Source organism: Malania oleifera, chromosome 10 (assembly GCF_029873635.1).
Source record: "Malania oleifera isolate guangnan ecotype guangnan chromosome 10, ASM2987363v1, whole genome shotgun sequence".
Lineage (NCBI taxonomy): Eukaryota > Viridiplantae > Streptophyta > Magnoliopsida > Santalales > Ximeniaceae > Malania > Malania oleifera.
This window is the reverse complement of record NC_080426.1, coordinates 33,164,654-33,187,441: the sequence shown is the minus strand read 5'-3', so window position 1 is coordinate 33,187,441 and position 22,788 is coordinate 33,164,654. Positions and strand designations below refer to the sequence as shown.

Here is a 22,788-nt window from a genome sequence, read left to right as displayed (position 1 = left end):
ATTTGGTTAAGAATTTGATAAAATAGCTCAATGATTTTGTAATCTTGCTAACAAATATAAAACTAAAAGAAAATGTAGGAATGCATAGAACAGAAGATAAGGAGACAAAGAAGGTAGGATTTACTGCCTCTGCCCCTAATTGTGGTAGCAGATCCATTGGTAAGGAAACATAAGGTAAGTCATCACTATTATTGTTGAAAATAAATACCCAAGGTCTTAATTCCAATTTCGCCTAAAATTTTGAGTATACAAAAATATAGAAGTTTAGATGGAAATTTCAGTATCGTTTTGATTTTTAAAAAAGATGGAAATTGCTAGAAAAGCATGGAATTCTTTTATAGAACTATAGAAATTGTTAATAAACATAATTATGCAAGACTCAGAACTAAAATATCATAAATAAAGCACAGCAGTGTCACATATGTTGTGTATAAGGTGCAATAATTGTAATATAAAAATCAGATTGAACACATTCAATTAATATAAATGAAATCATAGATTAGTTAAATATTATTTGTTATACGCTTATACCTAGATATGAATATTTGACTTCAATTTTTCATACAATTTGAAATTTCTGAAGGCTATCATTGATATCATTATGAGAAATTTCTATTCACATCTCAAATTTTAATTTCAAGAAAATTTTATTTATAGTTAAATTTTTTACATATTCAGTGGATTTTCTGAGATTTTGGTAAATTTCGGATGATTCATAGAAATTTAGACAGAAATTTGTAGGATGTAAATTGATGCCTTCTCAATTTTGAGGTTGGAAGAAAGTGGAAATTTTGATGAAAATTTTGACAATTTCTGGAAATTTAAGACATGGTGGTACACTCAAGGTCTAGAGGAGAAGGTTCTGGACAAGCTATGGGGTTTGCCCTTTTTCAGCCAAGAGATGCAATAGGGAGAGATGTTTGTTATGATGCTCAAACTTCAAATACTCTTCCACTACAGACAAAGGGCAGTATAGGCAGAATCTGTGATTACAGCATTAGCAACACAAGGGGCCCTGCCATGGAGATCCCAATATTGGTCCATTGTATGACCTTTTGCTAAATACATTGTTGGCCCACAATCTAACAGCTGAAGCTTTTAGGTAAACTGTTTATCTAATATGGTATCAGAGCTGGTTACAAGAGGTCCTAGGTTCTAGTCTTGTTGCCCATGTTTATTGTGTGGTGTTTAAAAATTATTTTATTCCTTGTTATGGGTTTATTTATCATTTTTTTATCTCTCCACATGCTATCGGGCCGCATGTGCAGGGGAGACTACGCTTCATCTTAGGAAAGTACTAGTGACACTCCTATCCCTCTGTTGTAAGTTGTAACTTAAAATACCCCAGGGAGAGACCAGATATGCGAATCTTAAAGTACTGGAAAATAAGAGTTTACATTGGTCCTAGATCTCCTGACAAATATTAAAGTGCATATACACCCACACAGTTTGTGGTTCTATCGAATTCTGCACCAGCGAGACAATTAAACTGAACTCATACCTCTTTATGCTTGTCATCCCTCATCACTAGGTCTAAACTGAAAGAGATTTTCAGAATTGCCTAAGCCTGTCAAATAAATCTCAGCAGCCCAGATCACTGCAAGTAATTACTTCTGTTCAATTTCTTTGTGGTAATTTGTAGCAAGAAGGGAATCAAACTTCTGGGATTCATAGACTCCATAACAGCAGCAGAAGATGAGACAAACAAACACTAATGGCACTGTCCATGACAGTTGGATGTAACAAGATGAACAACACACCAACAGCCCTACTAGGAGGCATACACACCAGACAATCATTGGCAATGGTGCTGCTCATATCAGATCGGACTCTGGACAAGCGACTAAAACTGGATCAGAATCACAAGCAAACAACTACAGTATTTTAATATAACATGGTAACTAAACCAGTGTCATCTCTTACAGGAGGATTTGAGTAATGACGAGCCAAATTGGAGCAAAAGAAGATTGGCCTGCAATCAGTGTGTGTGACAGCTTCTGGGGACAAACTTTCAGGGGTGGATAGGTCGATGGTGTCTGAGAATGGTCTTGATATTGGTTTATCGAAAGACTGATGAGATGTTGTCAAACTAGACTGACAGTGCCGTCAGGAATTTTTCCAGCAATTCTGATGGTGATTCTGGCTTTGCAAGATGGAAACAGTACTCCTAGGATGATGAGAAGGCAATGAGGCATAGAGCTAGGGAACTTGGGCTTTGTTTTCACAGTGGTGACATTTCTATAAGGTTTTAGGTCTTTAGGACCATGGCTTGATACCATGTTAAAGAATTGTATTAACTGAAGAACCTAAAAAAAATGTTAGGTCTCTCAATCTATCTAAAGTATATCGCCCACTCCATTAAAATATATATCTCATATACCCCAAAATGACTATTATACCCTTACTAACAGATGGTAAAAAGTAAAATAACATGAAGATGATATATCTTAAAGAAGGATTTTTAATTTTGAGCCAATCAGCAACATTCTACTAGTGTGTTGGGTGCTACTGGTGGTAATATTTGGCATCGGGTAATGCATGCATACAGGAAGGCTGAATCCTGCATGGACTTGTTTGCCACCTGTTGCCTTCGTTCACTCCCTCTTTTCATTTTCTTCATGGACTTGGGACCAATTTTATCGAGAGATTTCACTGAAGTTGCTATTAATCACCATTGCTGGTTACTGGACTTGAGCCCCCATATCATGAGAAATCAGTTAATTGGTGCCGTTAATCTTTCTTAGGATTTTCCTATTTGTCACTCTTCTATGATTATTGTATAAGGCTTATTTTTAAGTTTAATTTGGAACTTCTGTATAATAGAAATGTTGCTTTCTGTTTTCTGTAATTTATGTTGATCCATTTATTTCTATTTTATTACGTCCTGCTGCTTGAAATAATCTTGTCAGGTGGAAGAGGCTGTATTTGAGACAAATGAAGAGAGAGTTTTATGGAGGACTTTCTTATCGGTGAAAAATACTATTCATCCTGGTAATTTTTTCTTCATTAACCATCCTCCAATGCCCTGGAGTTCTATGGTTGCAGGGCATGCTGCTCTAAATTCTTAAACAATAAATTAACTGAATTTTGAAGCGTATTTTGCTTATATTTTTGTTAATTTAACTGGGTTATTAACTATTCTTCCCCTTCTCCAGGAATTGAGGTTGATGACTTTGTTGAAACATCTTCACAACTACTCCAACCACTTGACGATTTCTTTAATCGTGTTTTCGTAATGGTGGTATGTGACTTCACATCCATTTATATGATTATTTATGGCAAAAAAATATTGCACTATACTATATCATGTTAGGGTAGGGCTGCAAACAAACCGAGCTGAGCTAACCTTCAACATGTTCAGGCTTGCCTCACTAGACTGGTAAGCTCGGCTTGGGTCCATCCTGGTGGTTGGATTGCAGGTGTAGGCTTCGCTCATTTGCTTGCTTGGGCTCAGGCTCATCTCATGATCTCCCAAGCTGATCTTTCAATTTCTTTTCTTCTTGTTCTTGTTATCTTTCTAGTTCTTCATTTTGCCATAGATTTCTGTGTTTACACCATTTAAAACAATTTTTTATGTTGGGCATTTTGTGATTACTGTGTTTATTTGACATACAAGAAAAAAACTCAAGTTAAGTTGTCTTCTGAAAAGTCTGAGAACAGCCTAAGAAGAAGAAGAAGAAGACTCTGAGAACGCATCCATCCAATGCACTTTCCACACACACACACACGCATGAAGGTACAGAGAGAAGGTGGTCCACACACACATACGCACAAAGAGACAGAGAAGGGGGGGAGGGGGATAAGGCAGAATTGGTGGATTTTCAAGATGTTAGTGGTGCTGGTTACTTTAGTTATTTAGCATTATTGCTGTGTTAGTAAGCATGAGTTAGTGCATGATTTTGTAAGGGTATTTTAGTCATTTTCTTTGTACTTGGTGTATCCATAAGTAGAGGGAGAAACCTATCATTGTGTATGCATGATTAGGTCTTCCAATTTACGCAATACTTTTAACATGGTATCAGGGCATGATCCCAAGACCTAAACCTTAAGGTTCCAGTCACTGTCAAAATTCTCTGCATGACTACCATTGTAAGAGAAATACTAGCACCACCGTAAGCCTGAAAACAAGCCAGCAGTAACTGCTGGAAGACAGCAGTCACCTAAAATTCCTTCGATGATTCTGGAACACCAAAACCACTTTAAATCTTTCAAAACCAACACCATAGCCACGGACACTGCTGATCTGCCAACCCCTGAAATACCATTGCCTGAGCTGCCCTCACCTGCCTATCAAAGGTGGTAGTGTTGACTCAACATGCCGACGCATGAAGCTGCGTACAGCTATGTTTCTAGTCCTAAATTGATTCTATGTTGTTTGACTTTTTTTTGATGAATTTTGTCCAAAGATGTCACCTTTTAGTTGTTCATGCTCCAGGATTGATTGTCTGGTACTGCCAAAGGCTGTTTATCGATGTTTACTGAGTTTATTGGGGCCTGAAACAGTGTTATGGTGGTGTTTTGTGATTTGTTCCATTGTTTATCTTTTTTTCTGTGTGTTTGAAATTTGCTCCGGTGGTCAAGTTTGTCTGTGTCAGGATGGAATCTATGAATCCAAAAAGTATGTCTCTCATCAGTCACTAGTTTCGCCATTGATGAACAGCATACTATAACTGTCTCAGAGGAAGAGGATTTGGGGTTCTTACAGTCTTCGACATCCCAACAAGCATCTCATCACATTGCATCTTTTGCTCAAAAAGATAATCCTACAGCCTGCATATCATATAGTATCTCTCCCACTAGTCCCTAGGTCATCAATTCTGCCGCCACTGACCATATTACAGGGTTGTAGCCGACTTTTTTTTTTCTGTCCTTCAGTATTTTGAAAACCTGCCTCAAGTTACCCTTGTGATGGGTCCCACTTAGTTAAGGGGATGAGTAGTAGCTGACTTTTTTTCTATCCTTCAGTATTTTGAAAACCTACCTCAAGTTGCCCTTGCAACAATGGGTCCACTTAGTTAAGGGGATGGGAATAGTAAATCCTACTCCTTTGATCTCTCTTTCTTCCACTTTGTGTACTTCTTAATCGCCCTTCAATCTCGGGTCAGTAAGATGATGAGGTCAGTAATTCACATGTAACTTTCCTAATTATGTTGTGAATCAGGATTTGAAGACAAGAAAGAGGATTGGCAGAGAATCCGAGGCTGGTAGGCTTTGACTCACTCTATCCTCCTATTGCTTGTACCATTGTTGCTACACTACTTAAAATCCACTATCACCTTGATCATTCTTCATTAGGCAAGTTAAAATGGATAGTTCCTACTTTGAGTTATGTGTCAGATCATGAGTAGTTCCTACTTTGAGTTATTTGTCTAATCTTGAGTGTGAGTCTTGCCAAGAAAGCATGATCATGTTCCCTTTGCTTCCCGAGGCAATAGTCGCATGGTCAACCCTTTCATGTTATTTCATTCTAACGTTTAGAGTCCTAGTTGTGTCACATCAAAGTTGGTGTCTAATATTTTTTTATGTTTGTCGATGACTGCTTAGGATGACTTGGCTTTAAATGAAATATTGTTGTATGTTGTTTAATATCTTGTATGCCTTCTATTCTCAAATATGGACTCAATTTGATGTACTTTGTCGTGATAACAATAATTAGTACTTCAGTACCCAATTCACTACCCATATGATTTACTCTGGTATAATCAATCAAGTCATCTTGTGCTCACACTCTACAACAAAATGGAACCGCAGAGAGGAAGAACAGACATATTATTGAAGTCACTATACCCTATTGCGTCGAATGAATGTTCCTAAAGGTTTTTGAAGTGATGTCATGCTCAACACTTGCTCACTCATTAATGAAATGCCGCCACTGTCCTTGGTGATAAAATACACTATTCAGTTCTCTCCCAAAGGCACCCACTGTGCTAGTGGATCTGTAAGGACTATGTGAACGGGAAAAGGTTCTGCAGTGTGCTCTTAAGGGCAGAGTGGCAGATGGAAAAATTGGGACTCAGTATTATTCGGCTTGATTGTACCCATAAGTTCTTTGCACTCCTCTGGAGAAGGCCCCTTCAATTGCTGTTGAAGGAATCTCCCCCTTTGGAAACTCGAGTACGAATTTAACTTTAAAGGCACTGGGGCTAGTTGCTATGGACCTCAATGAAATGGGCCTCAAGATAAAAGTTTTATAAAAAACAAAAATAGGCCAAAATTTTGCCAAAACATATTTGACCCAAAAAAATTCACCTCTGCCAGTAGGTCGTTAAAAAAACAACCACAACTAGGCTTGACTTGAAGGAAAAGGACAAGGGTCCTTCTCTTACTAATATGGAAAACGTAGCCCAGCCAAATAGGCCTGGAGAAGCTATCCCTAATCCCAACTCTACCCTGGCCAGAAAAGATGTAGGGGAACAGGGAGAGATGAAAAGGGGGATGTAGAGTCGAAGCCAACCTGCAGAAAACTAGAGGAGCTCCTGAAGTGAGAGGTGGGAGTAATCAGGGGTCTAGCAGTGAAGAGAGTAAACTTGTAGGGATTCTAAGGCTTCTCCAAATCAGCATGGGGCTCAAGCTCTGAGGAGCTGACAGAGGATGGGAGTTGGATGTGGATGAGAATGCGTCTGATCCTCAACAAGAGGATGACCTTTCCAAACCTAGTCTGATTCTGAACAGCTTTGTAAGGAAGAATGCCACTAGCTGGTGGAAGAGATTCAAGAACATGAGGACATATATTTGCAAATGCCTCTTCTGGAGGACTTGTATGATTCAGATATATCAAGAAACCTGTGAAACCGCATTTGGGGTTGGGAAGTCTAAGCAAAAGACTGCATATCCGAGGACCAAGACTTTTCAATCTTTCCTCTGTATTATTGGGCAACATGGTAGGAATCCACAGAGGAGCCTACTTTGGCTTTCAGTATCCTCTCAGAAAGCTCTGATTTCATCAATATTCCAAATTATCAAAGCGAACTATCAAAGTTGTCTTCATCAAGGCACAGAAAAAGCAGCTTAAAAAAAAATGCATCTCATTTGTTAATTTGAAAGGTAGCTCATAACAGCTCAAATCTCTTCAGCAATGGGAAATTAAAAAGAAAACAAAAATAAATAGAAAAATAAGCAAAACAAAAGCAGCTGCTCAATTATGTGAGACAGTGAGAGACTGACAATTCATGGTGAACCATTACAATAGGGTTAAAACTCCCCAGGAATGGGGAATTTAAAATATAAAAGTAAATAATGCTAGGATGCGTTGTTGACCAGAGGAAGAAACCAAATTCAAGTCTGTTGGGGAGAGAGAGAGATCCCTGTTGTCTCAGAGGACAATCAAGCATGATTGTTAGCAAAGTTTTCATTTGTTAGAAGGTCAAGAGAGGAGCAAATGAATGAAAATACTTAATCTATCCTTTAATATTTTATATTTTTTACTAAAAACATAGTTGAAAGTGGCCTCTTATGTTCACACCCGGTTTGGCACACAGAAATCATGCATGCACAACTCCCAGAAAGCACCTTTTTCCACTTGGCGATGCACAGAAGGCACAAATTGTCTCTTGGGCATACCCCTGATAAAAAGAAAAATAAAAAATAAAAAAGGCATGTGCCTTTGGGGAGGGAGTTGTGCTTTTAAAAGGGCACATCATTAGATTTTATGCCAAAAAAGCAGTGAAGTGCACCTCAAAAACGCCTTTAGAAATGTTGTTGTAAACAATAGAACACACATTGACATGCAAGTTCTATTGAATTCAGTCAAAATATGTGCTCATGGAAACCAGTGGTAAAGTTTAGGAACCCTTTGGGACCAAAAAACCATTGGAACTCAGGCACCATAACTCAAGTCTCATTTACTAGGATGGATGAAACAAAGCTCATTGGCTTAGAAATACAAGGGTAAGGAAGAAGAATGCAAAGTCAGTGGAGATATCGAGGTTCAATTTTCAAAACTCCTTCTGTTTCAAATTGTTATCTTATGTTGATTAAAAAGACTCTTGTTTCGGAACACAACAGATCTTTGAACAAGGTATTAGTTTTATTTTGGGGTAGTGAAGAGAGCCTAAAGAGATAGGGTTCATGGCTTTGGTGTATTTGTTTGCATGCTTTTGTCTTCATGTGAATCAACTGTTGATAATGTATTCAGGCATCCAATGTTTGACTGGGCTGTTAACGCATTTTGCTTTGCTTGATAGAAGATTGCATACTCTGGTTTTGCCTGGTGCAGGAAGACGAAAGAATTAGAAAGAACAGACTAGCACTCCTCAAGAAAATTTCAGATCTTCCAAGAGGGATTGCAGATCTCTCAGTTTTGCCAGGATTTTGAGTTTTAACATCTGCTTATTATTCCAGGGAATTGTATTTATTCTAGGAAAGAAATGGAAAAAGGGTGTGGGCAACCTATTCTGAGGGATCATCACATAGGCTAGTGAAATAGCAATATTATTTGTCTAGATGAGGCCTGTAAAAATTTTGTAGCGGTTGTTGTCAAGCATATAATTTATTTGTAACATTTTTTTAGCCACTGATACATTTGATCCAATAATTTGCTTAGTAAAAATTGTTATTGTACCAAAAGGATATAGGAATGCTTTGATATTTCTTTAAATAGAAATGCAATGAAGTGCACACCCAAAGAATGTTTAAGATCATGGTTTTGAAGTTTGATGAATTTATGAAGAATTTATGAAATTCTGGTTTCCAACTCATCTCAAGACAAAACATAGTCAAAAAATTGCTTCGGTTGTAACTCTGGAGTCTTTTTTTTCGGTTTGGTCGGTTGGTTTGCAGGAAACAGCTGCTCTTTTTTACTTTTTTTTTTTTTCATATTAATTTGGTTCAGAAAAGGTAAATTAAACTACTCATCGCGTAATTTCATTTTTATCGAGGATTTTGCGATGCTTTGGGTGGTTGTAAACTTGATACTTGTTTTGTTCTAATTAACTTCTAAACGATTGGAGATACAGCCATTTACAATGTTATATACATTACTATTAATCCTGATTACCAAACTGTACAGTGGCGAGAGCATAGGGGTGCTCCAACCAATTCAAGCCGAACCCATCCAAAAAATTGATTTCAAATGGTTTATGGGGGAGATGATTTGGGTGGAGGCAAATCTCATTAGGGTTGAGAAAAATTAGAAATCAAACCAAACTGAATCAAAAAATAGTTAACCATTTGGTTTGGTTACAGTTTGAAATTTTTAATTTTTTTGGATGTCGCTTTGGTTCCGATTCAATATGTTCATAACCACTATTAACCGAACCCATTTATTTTATATATATATATATATATATATATATATATAATATTTTAATAATTTAAATTAAAAATAGAATTGTATTGCGATTAATACTTAAATTTCAAAGATAAATAATTTAAATTTACATGCTAATTATTATGAAAGAAAATATTATTTTTGATGACTTTAAAAGTTAAAATTATACATACCAATTCAGTTTCGATTCACATTTTCGAACAATCGAAATTTTGATTCGATTGATGGCTCCCGCTCCTAAATCAATCACAGGGGGAGAGAGAGGGTGGGGTGAGGCAAAAATTAAAGCAAAAATGTGGGATTTACTTGCATGGAATATGGTGCATTAATTCCAATGCTTGATGACAAATAGAAAGAAGTTTGAAAACAGAAAAGGAAGGGGCCACAAGGCCCAATTGCAGGGAGAAGGGTGCGTTCCATGAGAGAGAGAGAGAGAGAGAGAGAGAGAGGGGGGGGGCAAGGAGAAAAGAAAAGAGAACATAAAACCCAATGGCCACAAGTGTTTTGCTGAGGTTTAAAATTAATATATGATATGTGCTATGAAAAATATGTAAGTCATCATATCTTCCATCACTTTGATTTTTACCTCAATAAATGTTTAAATATTCATATTACTCTAGGCAACATCCCCTTCTCTTTTGATAGTTCCATATAAGTAAATATATAATGAGGGTAAGAGAAAATGAGAGATAAAGTAAAAAAAGACATTTTGTACAAGGGATAAAGAGAGAAGTGATATTTTGTACAAGAGTCAGTTCCTAATCATATTGTAATTCCTTTCGAAATAGTAAAGTTTTGATTTCATCTGCCCGTGGAGTAAATATATCCAAATCACGTAAAATCTCTGCCTTGTCTCTATTTATTTATTTTTATTTAGTTTTCTGCATCTTTTATGATACGTTATCAGTACGAGGCTCTAACCAAGTGACTTAGTTTTTTAATTTTTATTTAATTTATTTATTTCTCATAATTTTTACCCTACAAGAATATAATATTCTCTAGAAGAGAATATGTTTTATTTTTTTAATTTAAAGAGTATTAATATCCAGAAGAGATGGTAAGATAGTCTTCTTGAAGAGGCTATATATTCAAATTTCCTGAGGAGATAGTCCTCCTTAAGAGGATATACATTTAAATCTTTCATATATATATTTAATCTTTGAAAGAGATAGACCTCCTGAAGAGACAATATATTTAATCTCTCGTCTACATATTTAACCTCCCAAAGAGATGTTCAAACCGATCTCTTAAAGAGGTGAAACGTTTATCTTCCAGATGAGATAGTATATTTAATCTTTAGAAGATGTAGTAAATTATTACCTAATTTAATATTATAAGTTGGAATCATACTCCTGAAGAGTATAAATTGAGAAAAATAATATAACATTCCTGAAGAAACATATTTAAATATCCTAGAATGGTGGAAATTGTAACGACCCAAAATTCATACCATTTTTTTTTACTGTGTAAAGAAAATCATAATACTCTGATATCCCTAATTTAAGCTACTATATCATACCTATGCAGCAGAAAACATAAAATCACATAACCTTAATTACAATACCAGAATTCAGTATTTTCCCAAAACATTTATACATACATATCTCCCCAAAAATCCTCAACCGGATCTCCTAAAAACTACTGATAAATACATTTTCCCAAAAACACTTACCTTTCTGACAGAGCAGTAAAAATATCTCCTCTACCTTTGGGCTTGATCAGCTCATCTAATTGGATCACCTGAAATATGTTAAATTACTGGGATGAGACAACTTTCGGTAAGAAGAAATATGCTATTACCAGTGTGTGGCAACTGAGTTTATATAAATAATATACTGATAAATAACTTAAACTGAGATAGCAGGTAAAATAATATACAATATAACTCACACCTATGCGGCTTAAAATACATCTATTTCTGAACTTTCTATTTGATCATACTTTTAGTTTCTATAGATATATATGTTGTTTTTTGTAAATCTATAAATAAATATATATCTGCGAAAACTTCCCTAAATGGTTGTATGTTATAATTTAACCCCTCATGACAGGGTTGTGCAACCCGTAGGCGAGACTTAACATTAGTTGGCTTACCAAGATAAGTCAACTGAAACCTCTGTCGTCAGACCAGCCGCCTCAACCCAGACTACTAGGGAATCTGCAATCTCTCCCAAGGCACAGTCGACTACTCAAAATCCACACACTATCTGAAATATGTGATTGCACTCTAATCTAAAATAGCTATGGTACCGTGCTCTATAATCTGAACTATCCCATCAGGGTCTGGTAATATACAATACTGTTTAATATATATTTTACTGTTTTACCATGATTCTGTTTCAACTATAATAACCATAACACTATAAAGGCTGATCTGAATAAACTGTAATATCTTATCTGAGTAAATTGTAATATCTGAACGTTATGGTTCTGTAATCTGTATATCATGGTATTCTGAAAAATGCTATAAAATATCTTTCTGTGTATATACTGTGAATCATAATTCTGTAAATTATTTGTAACGTCCTACTAAACTAATTGAGATTTCTTTTTTTCTTATAATAATTACTTTGAAATTCCACTGCTCTGATCCCTTCATGTATAAAACTAATCATCCACCTAAGCAGCAGGAAGCTAAAATCACATAACCACTGCCATATATAAATTATGTACAATACCAGAGTGCCAGAATACACCCAAAATATACATATAAAGTTGTATCTCCACAATCTCTCGTGACCAACTAGAACTACACTAAGAAAACCTTTCCCAAAAAAACAAATACTCGCCCTATCAACAGGCAGCAATGAAACCCCTCTAACGGCGAGCCTGATCTGCTCGCCTCGCTGGATCACCTGAAAAATTTAAGTTAAATGGGATAAGGCGACACTCAATAAGAAGAAATATGTTATTGCTAGTGTGTAGCAAATGAGCTACATGCATGCAAAGTCTGATTTAGAAAAATACCATAAATAACATAACTGAATGAAACATATATACCTACTGCAAAATACATCATACCTATGTTGCTTAACATAAACTGAGTTTTCTGAATATTTATTCATACTACTGCTAATAACTATAAGTATGTCTATTTTCTATAAATCTGCTCATAAATATATAAAATAATTGAGAAAATTCCTTGGATGGATAACTGAAGTCATGAATTAACCCCTTATGATAGGGTTGTGCGGCCCGAATACGGGACCTAACCTGACTGGCCGACCAGGGTAAGTCAACTAAACTCCGACAATCAGATCATGCCCCCTCAACCCATATCCGATGGAGAGCCTGTCCACAACATAGGCACAACCGACTTCTGAATACCACCTATTATTTGAATAGGGGTTGCACTCTGAACTAAATATAGCTACGGTACCGTGCTCTGCTACTGAATATGGTCCATCAAGGTCTGATACTATATACATAACTGATATTTCTAAAATACTGTTTTTACCATGATTTTGCAATAGCCGAAACAACCATAACACAATAAATATTGAGTTGAATCAACTGTAATAACTGGATAGCTGATATGTCTGCATAACTGAATACCTGAATTTTATGTTTAACTGTATAAACTAAATGTTTTGGCTTTTGAAATGGCTATATCATAATATTCTAAGAAATACTGTAAAATACGAGTTCCTGTGCATGTGCTGAAAAATCATGGTATTCTGAAAATTATGGAAACCTTGTACTGGGCTAATAATAAACTCATGCCACACAATTAAACATTAATATTTTTCAAGTTCTGAAATCACACAAATAATCTGAATAATAATTTGCTAAAAAACATATAATTTATACCAAGTCAAAACAAGTTTACCTAGCATAGCATATTTCCCTTACCTGATTCTGGCTAAAACCCCCTACTGTATCGGGTCCTACACCCGTAGGGGTCCCTACTCAACACCCTAAAAATCATATATCTCAAAACAAAATATTACTATTTTTATGTCTACTGCATTTCCTACAACTGTTAGAAAGCCAAATTTCAACAAAAAAGGCTTACCCTAAATCTAGGATGAAATCCAACTTCGTCCCACCGACGATCTGCTCCAGCAGACTTAGGGAGAACTTCCCCAAAAGCGTCGTGGTGGCCTCAAATTGTCGATCTGGTGGTAGACAAGGCCGAAATCAAGGAGAGAGGAGGGAGAGACTGTAGAGAGAGGTAAGAAAGAGTGTCTGTGAATTTTCTTGTATAAAAACTGAGTTTAGCCCTATTTATACTGCGGGATTCGTTGACGAAGTCTGCGACCTTCTTCTGTTTCTGTTTCCATTTCCCTCCCTCTTTATTATTTAAATATCATTATTCTTCAAGTTGTTACATTATGTATAACATATTTCTGTACATATAAACTGTAAATCATGATACTATGCAAACTGTGCAAATTCTGTATTGAATTGTTATTTACTCATGCCACACAATTAAATAAGTAAAACCCATGTACTATAATTTGTAAAACTATATAATATTTATTCTAGAAAATCCCTATTCTACTACTATATTTCACTGGTAAAAATCTCTAATTTAGCTGGCATAACATATTTCCCTTGCCTGACTGATTGGGAGGCCTGACCTCAACTTTATCCTCACGCCTGCGGCGTACCAAACTCAAAACCCTAAAATGATGTACATTTCCTAATTCAATCAATCCAAACTTTGAATAATAACTATACTCTCCTTTTTCCCCAGGCTCACATGTATCTTTATCCATAAAATTCTAAACTGTTAGTTATTTATCAGCATTACTTGAGTTCATGAGAAAACACCCACTAGGATCCTCAACCCATACCTGTGGTGTTTGGAAACCCACACCCTGAAATCACAACACCCTAATTTAATCAACTCAAAGTTCAATATATTGTCATCTAACACAAGATCTAGGTTCAAAAAAGCCTTCTAACCATATAAACCCAAAAATAACCTACTTACTCTGATTTTGGGATGGTGCCTAAACTTCTCAAACCAAAATTCTGCTCTGGCTAAGTTGTAGAGAATCTCCCTGAGATCATCGTGGTAACTTCTGATCGTTGAATTGGGGAAAAACGAGGCCAAAAACTTAGAGAAAAGGTGGAGAAATCAAATTCTAGAGAGAGAGAGAATATGAACTGATTTCTTCGCCAAAGATCTGATTTTTGCACTTATATAGATGGCTGGCCACGTGGCTTCGTCAACGAGACATGTGGACTCGTCGACGAACCAAAGAAGAGAGTTCTTCGATGAAGGTGAAGAGCTCGTCGATGAACCAATGGATCTGAATTATCCCCTCTCGGTATCTCTTTGTCAACAAGACACTGAAAACCAGGGCGTTCGTCGACGAACCTTACTTTGTCCCTTTTTAATTTTCCTTTCTCTCTATTATTTAATTATTATAATTTTCGGATCTCTATAGAAATAATATTATATTATTATCTCAGTTTTATTTGAGTTTTTAAATTTTGTTTTCTAAATTGCCTTATTATTGTTAATTTATTCAGATGTCGAATCTAAGCAAAGTTGAATTTGTTCCCCTTGATATCAAAGACAACAATTATTTATCATAGATTATTGATGTTGATATCCATCTAAATACAACGAACTTGGGAAACACTATTTTAGATGGAAATACTGCATCCCTGTAAGATCGCACAAAAGTTATGATCTTCCTCCATTATCATTTAGATGAAGAATTAAAAATTGAATACCTCGCTGTTAAAGAACCACTTATCCTATGGAAAAATTTAAAGGATAGATTTGACCACCAAAAAATTGTGATTTTACCAAAAGCTCGATATGAATAGTTGTACCTAAGGTTGCAAGATTTTAAAACAGTCAACGAATATAATTCAGCTCTACATAAGATTAGATCGAAACTAAAATTATGTGGTGAAAATATTACTAATGAAGACATGCTAGAAAACTTTTACTACTTTTCATCTTACTAATGTGCTCCTGCAGTAACAATATAAGGAGAGGAAATTTATTAAATTTTTTGAACTTATATCATGTCTTCTTGTTGCTGAGTAAAATAACGATTTTTTGATGAAAAATCACCAAACTCGTCCAACTGGTTCGATCTCATTCCCTGAAGTGAATATGAATACATCTCGTGGTCGAGGACAAGGTTGCAGGCATGGTCCTGGGCATAGTCGTGGTCGTGGTCGAAATAATCACTGGCATCAATGAGAGGCTGCAATCCCCCATAAAAGGGATAGCCCCCAAAAGGGGGATGGTCCCCAGAAGCGAGTTAATGATCAAAATCATTGACCCAGACAGCATGACACTAAATGTTATGGATGCAGAGGAAAAGGTTATTGGTCGCGTACCTGTCGTACACCCAGGCACTTGGTAGATCTATACCAAGCCTCTATAAAAGAAAGGGAAAAGATTAAAGAAGTTGAAACAAATTTTGCTAATAATATTGTTCCAATAGATCTTAATGTTGTACCATCCAACTCTGTTTATCTTGATATTGCTGATTTCCTTGTAAATCAAGATGAAAATAATGATGTAATATTTTAAGATATATTGTAAGCAATATTGTATTTTGATTTTAATAAATAAATTATCGTATTTATTGTTGCTATGATCAATTATAATGATGAGCTTTTAAAATATGTGTTGTAGTGTCAATTATCTTAAAGTTTTGATCGATTCTAAGATGTCTTTGGAAGAAGTTTGTTTAATTGACAGTGTTACAACACACAAAATTCTTCAAGATAGGAAATATTTCCATTACTTGAATATATCTTCAACAAATGTTAATACAATATCTGATTCTACAAATTTGATTGAAGGCTTCGGAAGAGCTAATATAAAGCTACCTAATGGTACTTTATTACAAATTGATAAAACTTTATATTCTAACAGATCCATAAGAAATCTATTAAGCTTTCAAGATTTAAGACTCAATGGATATCACATTGAAACTACAAATGAAGGTAGTAAAGAATTTCTTTATATTACTTCTATTATTTTTTAGAAGAAACAAATTTTATAAAAAGTATTATACAAATATTAAAACAATTGAATCATATAATGTCTTACACCAGAAGTGCAATAATCCAAAGTTATTTATACTTTGACATGATTGTAACGATCCCAAAAATAGTTATACTTGATTAAAGTTATGATCCTAAAAATAAATAAATAAATAAATAAAATTAAGTAAATTAAATTAAATTAAATTAAAATTAAAATTAAATAATTAAATAATTATTATTAATTATATAATATAATATAATATAATAATATATTAATATAATATAATATAATATTATTATAATATATATATTATAACATAACCTTTCCTGAAGAATCAAGAAAGGTTAAGGAGATCCTGAGAAGACCCCCCCCAGGCGTGAATTTCATCTCTCTCCTCAACTCACTTCCTCTCTCCTCAATTTTTTCGGCAATACATGCTCTAATTGGAGAACGAAAAATATCCCTAGGATCCAAATTCGTCCACCAACATTTTAACCGGAGTGGATTTGTCGTAAGAACGTCATAGGCACTCCTGGGGTGAGATAAGGGGAATAAATTATGTTAGGAATTTTATAATTAAACCGATTAAATTGTAATCTGAGATTGCAAGAATTATACATACGTTTTTCTGAATATTTTGGGCAAATGGAGATGCGATTTTTGATTATTATATTTATTATGAATTAATTAAATTGGTGTTTGTGAACCTATGGATTTTATAATAATTATTATTTTAAAGTTGAATCAATATAATTAAAGTATTTGATTTCTGGATGATTATATCGGATTTTCTGAATAAATTAAACGAATGAAATTAATGGTCTTGGATTATTAACGTATGATTTATTATTTATAGGCAGTTTAGTAAAGTATAGTTAAATACATAAATCGTGTGGCATGAGATTAATATTTTATTATAATAAACCGGTTGTGATTGTTGTGGTGTGAGTACTTATATGTTTGTATGATTTAATGTCCTTCATGCATATCGCAATATAACATTGGCAGGAAAATGAGGAGTTCGTTATATTGTCCATGATATAAGTTGCGATATAACATTAGCAAGATTATGAGGAGTTCGTTATATTGTCATTTATATAAATTAGGCAAAAACTTTGGCAGAATGGATGAGGAGTTTGTTCTTGTCGATGTGCTATGAATGGTGTTGTGTATATTGTAATTGTAAAAGTCCATGTCTGAACCACGTATTGAGATCTACTCGGTACGCAGTGAGAATGATAAATACTGAAGTACTTGTACATTAACCTTGGTGGGTGTGAGTATGAAAAGGTGAATTGAATATATTATGATTTTGGATATACTGTGTTATTATGAAAAGTATGCGGATTATGTGGTATGATTGATGCTGAATGTGTGTGAGTACATATATGTGAATTAAAATGCATAAACAAATTACGTTGAGGTAAAACTCTCCGCCCAAGGGCTTACTGAGTAAAGTGAGTGCTTTGATAAGTATCAATTGTAACCTCACCCAACTAAAAGGGTAAAGTTACAAACGGTATCAGAGCAAAGGGGCGTTACATGTATGGGCGTGTAAACTCCCCTATTCTCGAGAACTCTCGCTTATAAATGTTTATGTATGTGTGTGTGTGTGTGAGTACAGTCTGCATGTGTTTTCTTAGTTGATACCGATTAACAAATAGCTATATTTTGTATATACTAAAACTCATTTGTCATACACTGATAATAATTTATTCCATCCTTACTGAGAAGTGTCTCACCCCATCATTATCAAATACTTTTCAGATGTCCTGTGGAGAGAGACGGGAATCATAGTAACGCAGCAGAAGCGTGGGTGGGATTACAAATAGTAGTTTAGATTAATAATTAAATTTGTCATTTATGGTTTATCTTAGAATTTCTAAAAATGTATTTCAATTTGTTATTGGAGATATTCTCGTAATAAAAGGTTTTTAGTACTCTGGTATATAAATATTGAGGTCTTCCGTTGTATAATTATTTGGTATTAGAGATTTATTTTTTTTTTAAATAACACTCTGAACCCCAGTTTTGGGTTCGGGGTGTTACAATGATCGTCTTGGACATCCTAGAGATATTATGTAATGATCCCAAAAAAAATAAAAATAAATAATCAATTAATTATTAGTTAAATAATATAATATATACATTATAATATAATAATATATTAATATAATATAATATTATATTATATATATATATATAACTAATAGCATCCGGAGAAGCTGAGAGCCTCCAGCGCTCGCCATCTCTCTCTCTCTCTCTCCTCGATTTCCTCAGTCAAACGTGTGCCAATCGAAGAACGGAAAATACCACTAGGTTCCTAACTTCGCCACCGACATTTTAACCAGAGTGGATTTGTCATGAGAGCGTTGTAGGTACCACTCCTGGAATAAGGTAAACTCTCTCTTTCTCTCTCCTTAATTTCTCTCAAATCTTTAGTCAAATCGATGATTGGACACCACTACGGGGTCCTAACTTTGATTCTTGTCATTTTAAAGATTTTTAATTTGGATTTCCTAGGCACCACTCTAAGGCTAGGGTGAGGATAACAAAATTATATCCATTAATTATTTTTAAAGTTTAATTAGCTATTGGAGTGTGTGGGCCTAGGAAATATTAAAATAATTATTATTCTGGGGTTGAGTTGATTGAACTGGGGAAAAATGATTTCAGGGGTTTGAATTCCGAACGCCACGGGTGTAGAATTAGGGATTTTAGCAAGTCTCTCAGTAAGCAGGTAAGGGGAATTCAATTATGCCAGAAGTTTTTAAAAATTAAAAGATTAAATTAAAGTATGATATGAAAATAATATATATGAATTTTCTAACTTATCGAGTATATATATGTGAAATAGTAGTTTTGGAAATATCCAATGTTTTACTGGATAATTATGATATGGTTAAATATTATTGGAAATTTGTGTGGCATGAGAAATAATTTTGATTGCTGAAAATAAATCAGTAAATATTTTATATGAAGGAATGGGGTTTATGTGGGAATATAAACAGATATGATGATATGAGTAATATATTGATATGTTTGAGACAGATTTGCTGAAATGTGATTTATACAAACATGTTTTTATCAGACATGATATGATAATATGTGATATACACAGTTAAGATAGTTTTATACTGATAGATATGATGAACAGTCATGAGTTACAGACGAGATGTGTTGCATGCACACGGATACTCATGAGCTTAAGCGCTGTGAGTTATAGATAAGATGTGTTACACATGGATACTCATGTGCTTAGGCATGTTTATGAGAAATGAAAGCTTTTGGGAAAATAGATTTTTATGTAAAATGAGTGATGAAAATGAGAACCTGATTGATTAATGATATGATAGTACGGTACCGTTGCTAGAGATTGAATTAGTGCAACCACACAGCTCGGGGAGCGTGTAGGTATTGGAAGTCGATTGGGCCTTTTGAGAGATGTTGACTGCCCCTGGGTCGATACCGGGCTGTGGTGGGCCAATCGTACTACAGACGAAGTATTTGACTTAACCTGATAGGCCAAATAGGGTTAAGTCCTGCCTTTGGCCCGCACAACCCAGTCATGTGGGGTTATTACATGACAATGATATGAATGGGTCTCCTCATTACAAATGCGATACACTTATATGATTGTACTTTGACAAATATGATACTTTGTATATAAAAATATTTATTGAGCATGATTATATTTCTGAGAAAAGTATATGGTTACAAATATACATATATGTTTGTGGACATGAGTACAGATTCCTATGATACCTCAGTTAAATTAATATTTTTATAAACATGATATGATACACTGAAACTTATTGACACACACTGATAATAATTTATTCCCACTTACTGAGAGGTGTCTCACCCCATAGATCTTAAACATTTCAAGAAATTCGGGGCGTCAGGCGGACCGAGCTCCGTGATAAAGGAGGAGTAGATCTCCATTAGTCAGGGTATGTTTTTATTTTGGGACTGGATATATGTTTGTATAGACTTTGGGGGTCTGATGACTTTCGGGAGTTGGTCTATATATTTTTGGGAGAATGTAGTACACTGTTATTGTACATAGAACTTAGATGTGTTATGTAGAGACCCAGGAAATTTTAAATAATAAGAAAAATAAGAAAAGGAGGAAATTCGGTTTGGGAAGCCAAACCGTCGACAGTTTCGTGAGAGCCACAGAAAACCGTCGACGGTTTTCTTTTTACCGCAAGCTGGTAATAGGTAAAACAGTGAAAAAGGGTGGGTTAAAGCCCAAACCGTTGATGGTTTTGTGAACAGTGAAGAAAATCGTCGACGGCTTTCTCTGCAATAGGCATGATGAAAAGATCCCACGAGCCTCATTTACCATTAAACAAAAATTACACACACACACACTCTCTCTCTCTCTCTTTCTCTCTCTCTCTCTCTCCCCCAAACCCACGACTCTCTCTCCCTTCTCTCTACGATTCCGCTCTGATTATAGTCTGAATCAATGATTTAGAACCACCACAAGGTTTTTGAGAAGATTCTCTACAACTTAGGTGGAGTAAATTTTTAGTTTTGGGTTCCAAGGCATCACTCCAAATCGGAGGTAAAGGTATTAAATGTTAGTTTTAATTGTTAAATTGAAGTGTTTGGGGCCTAGGAAATATTGAACCTTTGACAGATGATTTGTTTAAAGCATGGTTTCAAGATTGTCATTTTGATGAAGCAAGTATTCCCTACATTAGGGGGAGCAAAATCAGTGCTTAAAGCACAACATGAAATCACATGAAATGCCATGAGTTTATCTTATTTAGATTCTCGCACAAATCAAAGTGAACTTGAAGTTTAGAAGATTATACATTTGCATGGAGTTGCAAATCAATTACTAGATTCTTTTGCAGATACCAAGGCCTTATTAAAATCTCATATACCTGGTGCAAAAAATTCAAAAAACTCCCAAAAGGAGAAAATTGAAATCTATAAACACTCCAAAAAAGGTTACAAAGGTGGATAATTCATTCGACATTCACAAACCCATTTCTTTTGAAAATGAATCCCCTATTGTGGAACCTCCTGAAGAGGAACCTCCTAAAAAGAAAACTCCTGAAGAGACATCTCTTGAAAAGGGACAGGTACCTTGAAATAATAATGAAATCTCAATTCATTACATAGGTGAAATGTGGGATGGAAATAAAGTCGTTGTCAACAACACATTTACATATGCAATAGCTGCTAACATTACCAGAGGTAATGAGGATCCTAAACCTAAATTTATTAATAAATGTCGATATAGAAGTGATTAGCCAAAATGAAAAGAGGCTATCACATCAGAATTAAACTCTCTGTCAAAAAGAGAATTTTTAGACCTGTAGTTCAGACACTAGAAGATATCCAACCCATTGGATACAAATGGGTATTTGTGCACAAGCAATGAAATTACCAGATATAAAGCAAGGCTTGTGGTATAAGGTTTCTCGCAAAAACCCAGAATTGATTATGAGGAGACATATTCTCTCGTTATGAATGGAATCATTTTTAGACTCTTAATCAGGCTCGCAATCACTAAATGACTGAGCATGTGTCTTATGAATGTAGCAACAACATACCTATATGGATCGTTGGATAATGAAATATATATGAAAATCCCTGAAGGATTTAAATTGCCTGAAGCAAAACCCAAAAATTTATATTCAATCGATTATGTGAGTACCTTGTGAAAGAAGGTTTCATAAATGATCCAATTTGTCCATGCATTTTTATTAAAAGATCATAACCTAGATTTGCTATAATTGTTGTTAATGTTGATGATTTAAATTTAGTTAGGACTCTTGAAGAGCTCACTAAAGTTGCTAATTATTTAATAGCGGAATTTGAGATGAAAGATTTAGGAAATATAAAATATTGTCTTGGCCTACAGATTGAACATGTAAATGACGGAATTCTTGTTCATCAATCTAAATATACCGAAAAGGTATTAATGCAATTTTATATGGATAAAGTTCATCCTTTGGGATCTCCAATGATGGTGCGATTACTTGATGTTAAGAAGGATTCATTTCAACCTCATGATGAGGGGGAGGAATTGTTTGGTCCTAAAGTACCATATTTAAGTGATATCGGCTCTTTAATGTATCTGGCCAATTGCACAAGATCCGACATTACACTTGCTATAAATCTACTAGCAAGATATAGCTTATTTCTACTCGATGAAACTAGAATGAAATTAAGCACAATCTGCGCTATTTGAGAGGTACATCTAATTTGGGTCTATTCTCTTCATTTGATTCCAAATTTCAACTAGTAGTGTAGAAACCCGAACCCGAAAAAAATAAATAAATAAGAATAGAAGAAAGGAAAATTTAAAAGAGCAAAGCAGCAAGACTCGTTGACGAATCCCCTATTTTCGTCGACGAGTTCCCTTTTGTGACTCGTCGACAATGTTCAAGCATCATCGACAAAGAAATCTCGAGTGACAGGAAATTTCAGGCTTAAGGTTCGTCGACGAACTCCTCTTTCATCAAAGAATGTTCTTCTATAATTCGTCAACGGATGCTCCATTACGTCGACGAATCCGTCCAAGTCA

At 34.9% G+C, this 22,788-nt stretch overlaps 1 protein-coding gene across 2 annotated transcripts in view; it reads left to right on the top strand.

Moving 5' to 3' along the window:
* LOC131166852 (glycine--tRNA ligase, chloroplastic/mitochondrial 2) overlaps window positions 1-8,679 on the top strand; it is a 167,093-nt gene extending 158,414 nt beyond the window's left edge. The window contains exons 34-36 of one of the 2 annotated variants that reach the window (XM_058125452.1): window positions 2,910-2,991; window positions 3,156-3,241; window positions 8,216-8,679. In XM_058125452.1, coding sequence (XP_057981435.1) covers window positions 2,910-2,991; window positions 3,156-3,241; window positions 8,216-8,314 — 267 coding nt within the window. In that variant the 3' untranslated portion in view covers window positions 8,315-8,679. Of the gene's footprint in view, window positions 1-2,909; window positions 2,992-3,155; window positions 3,242-8,186 lie in introns of both variants that reach the window. The other variant, XM_058125453.1, reaches the window with a different exon arrangement.
* Window positions 8,680-22,788: the final 14,109 nt, after the last annotated feature.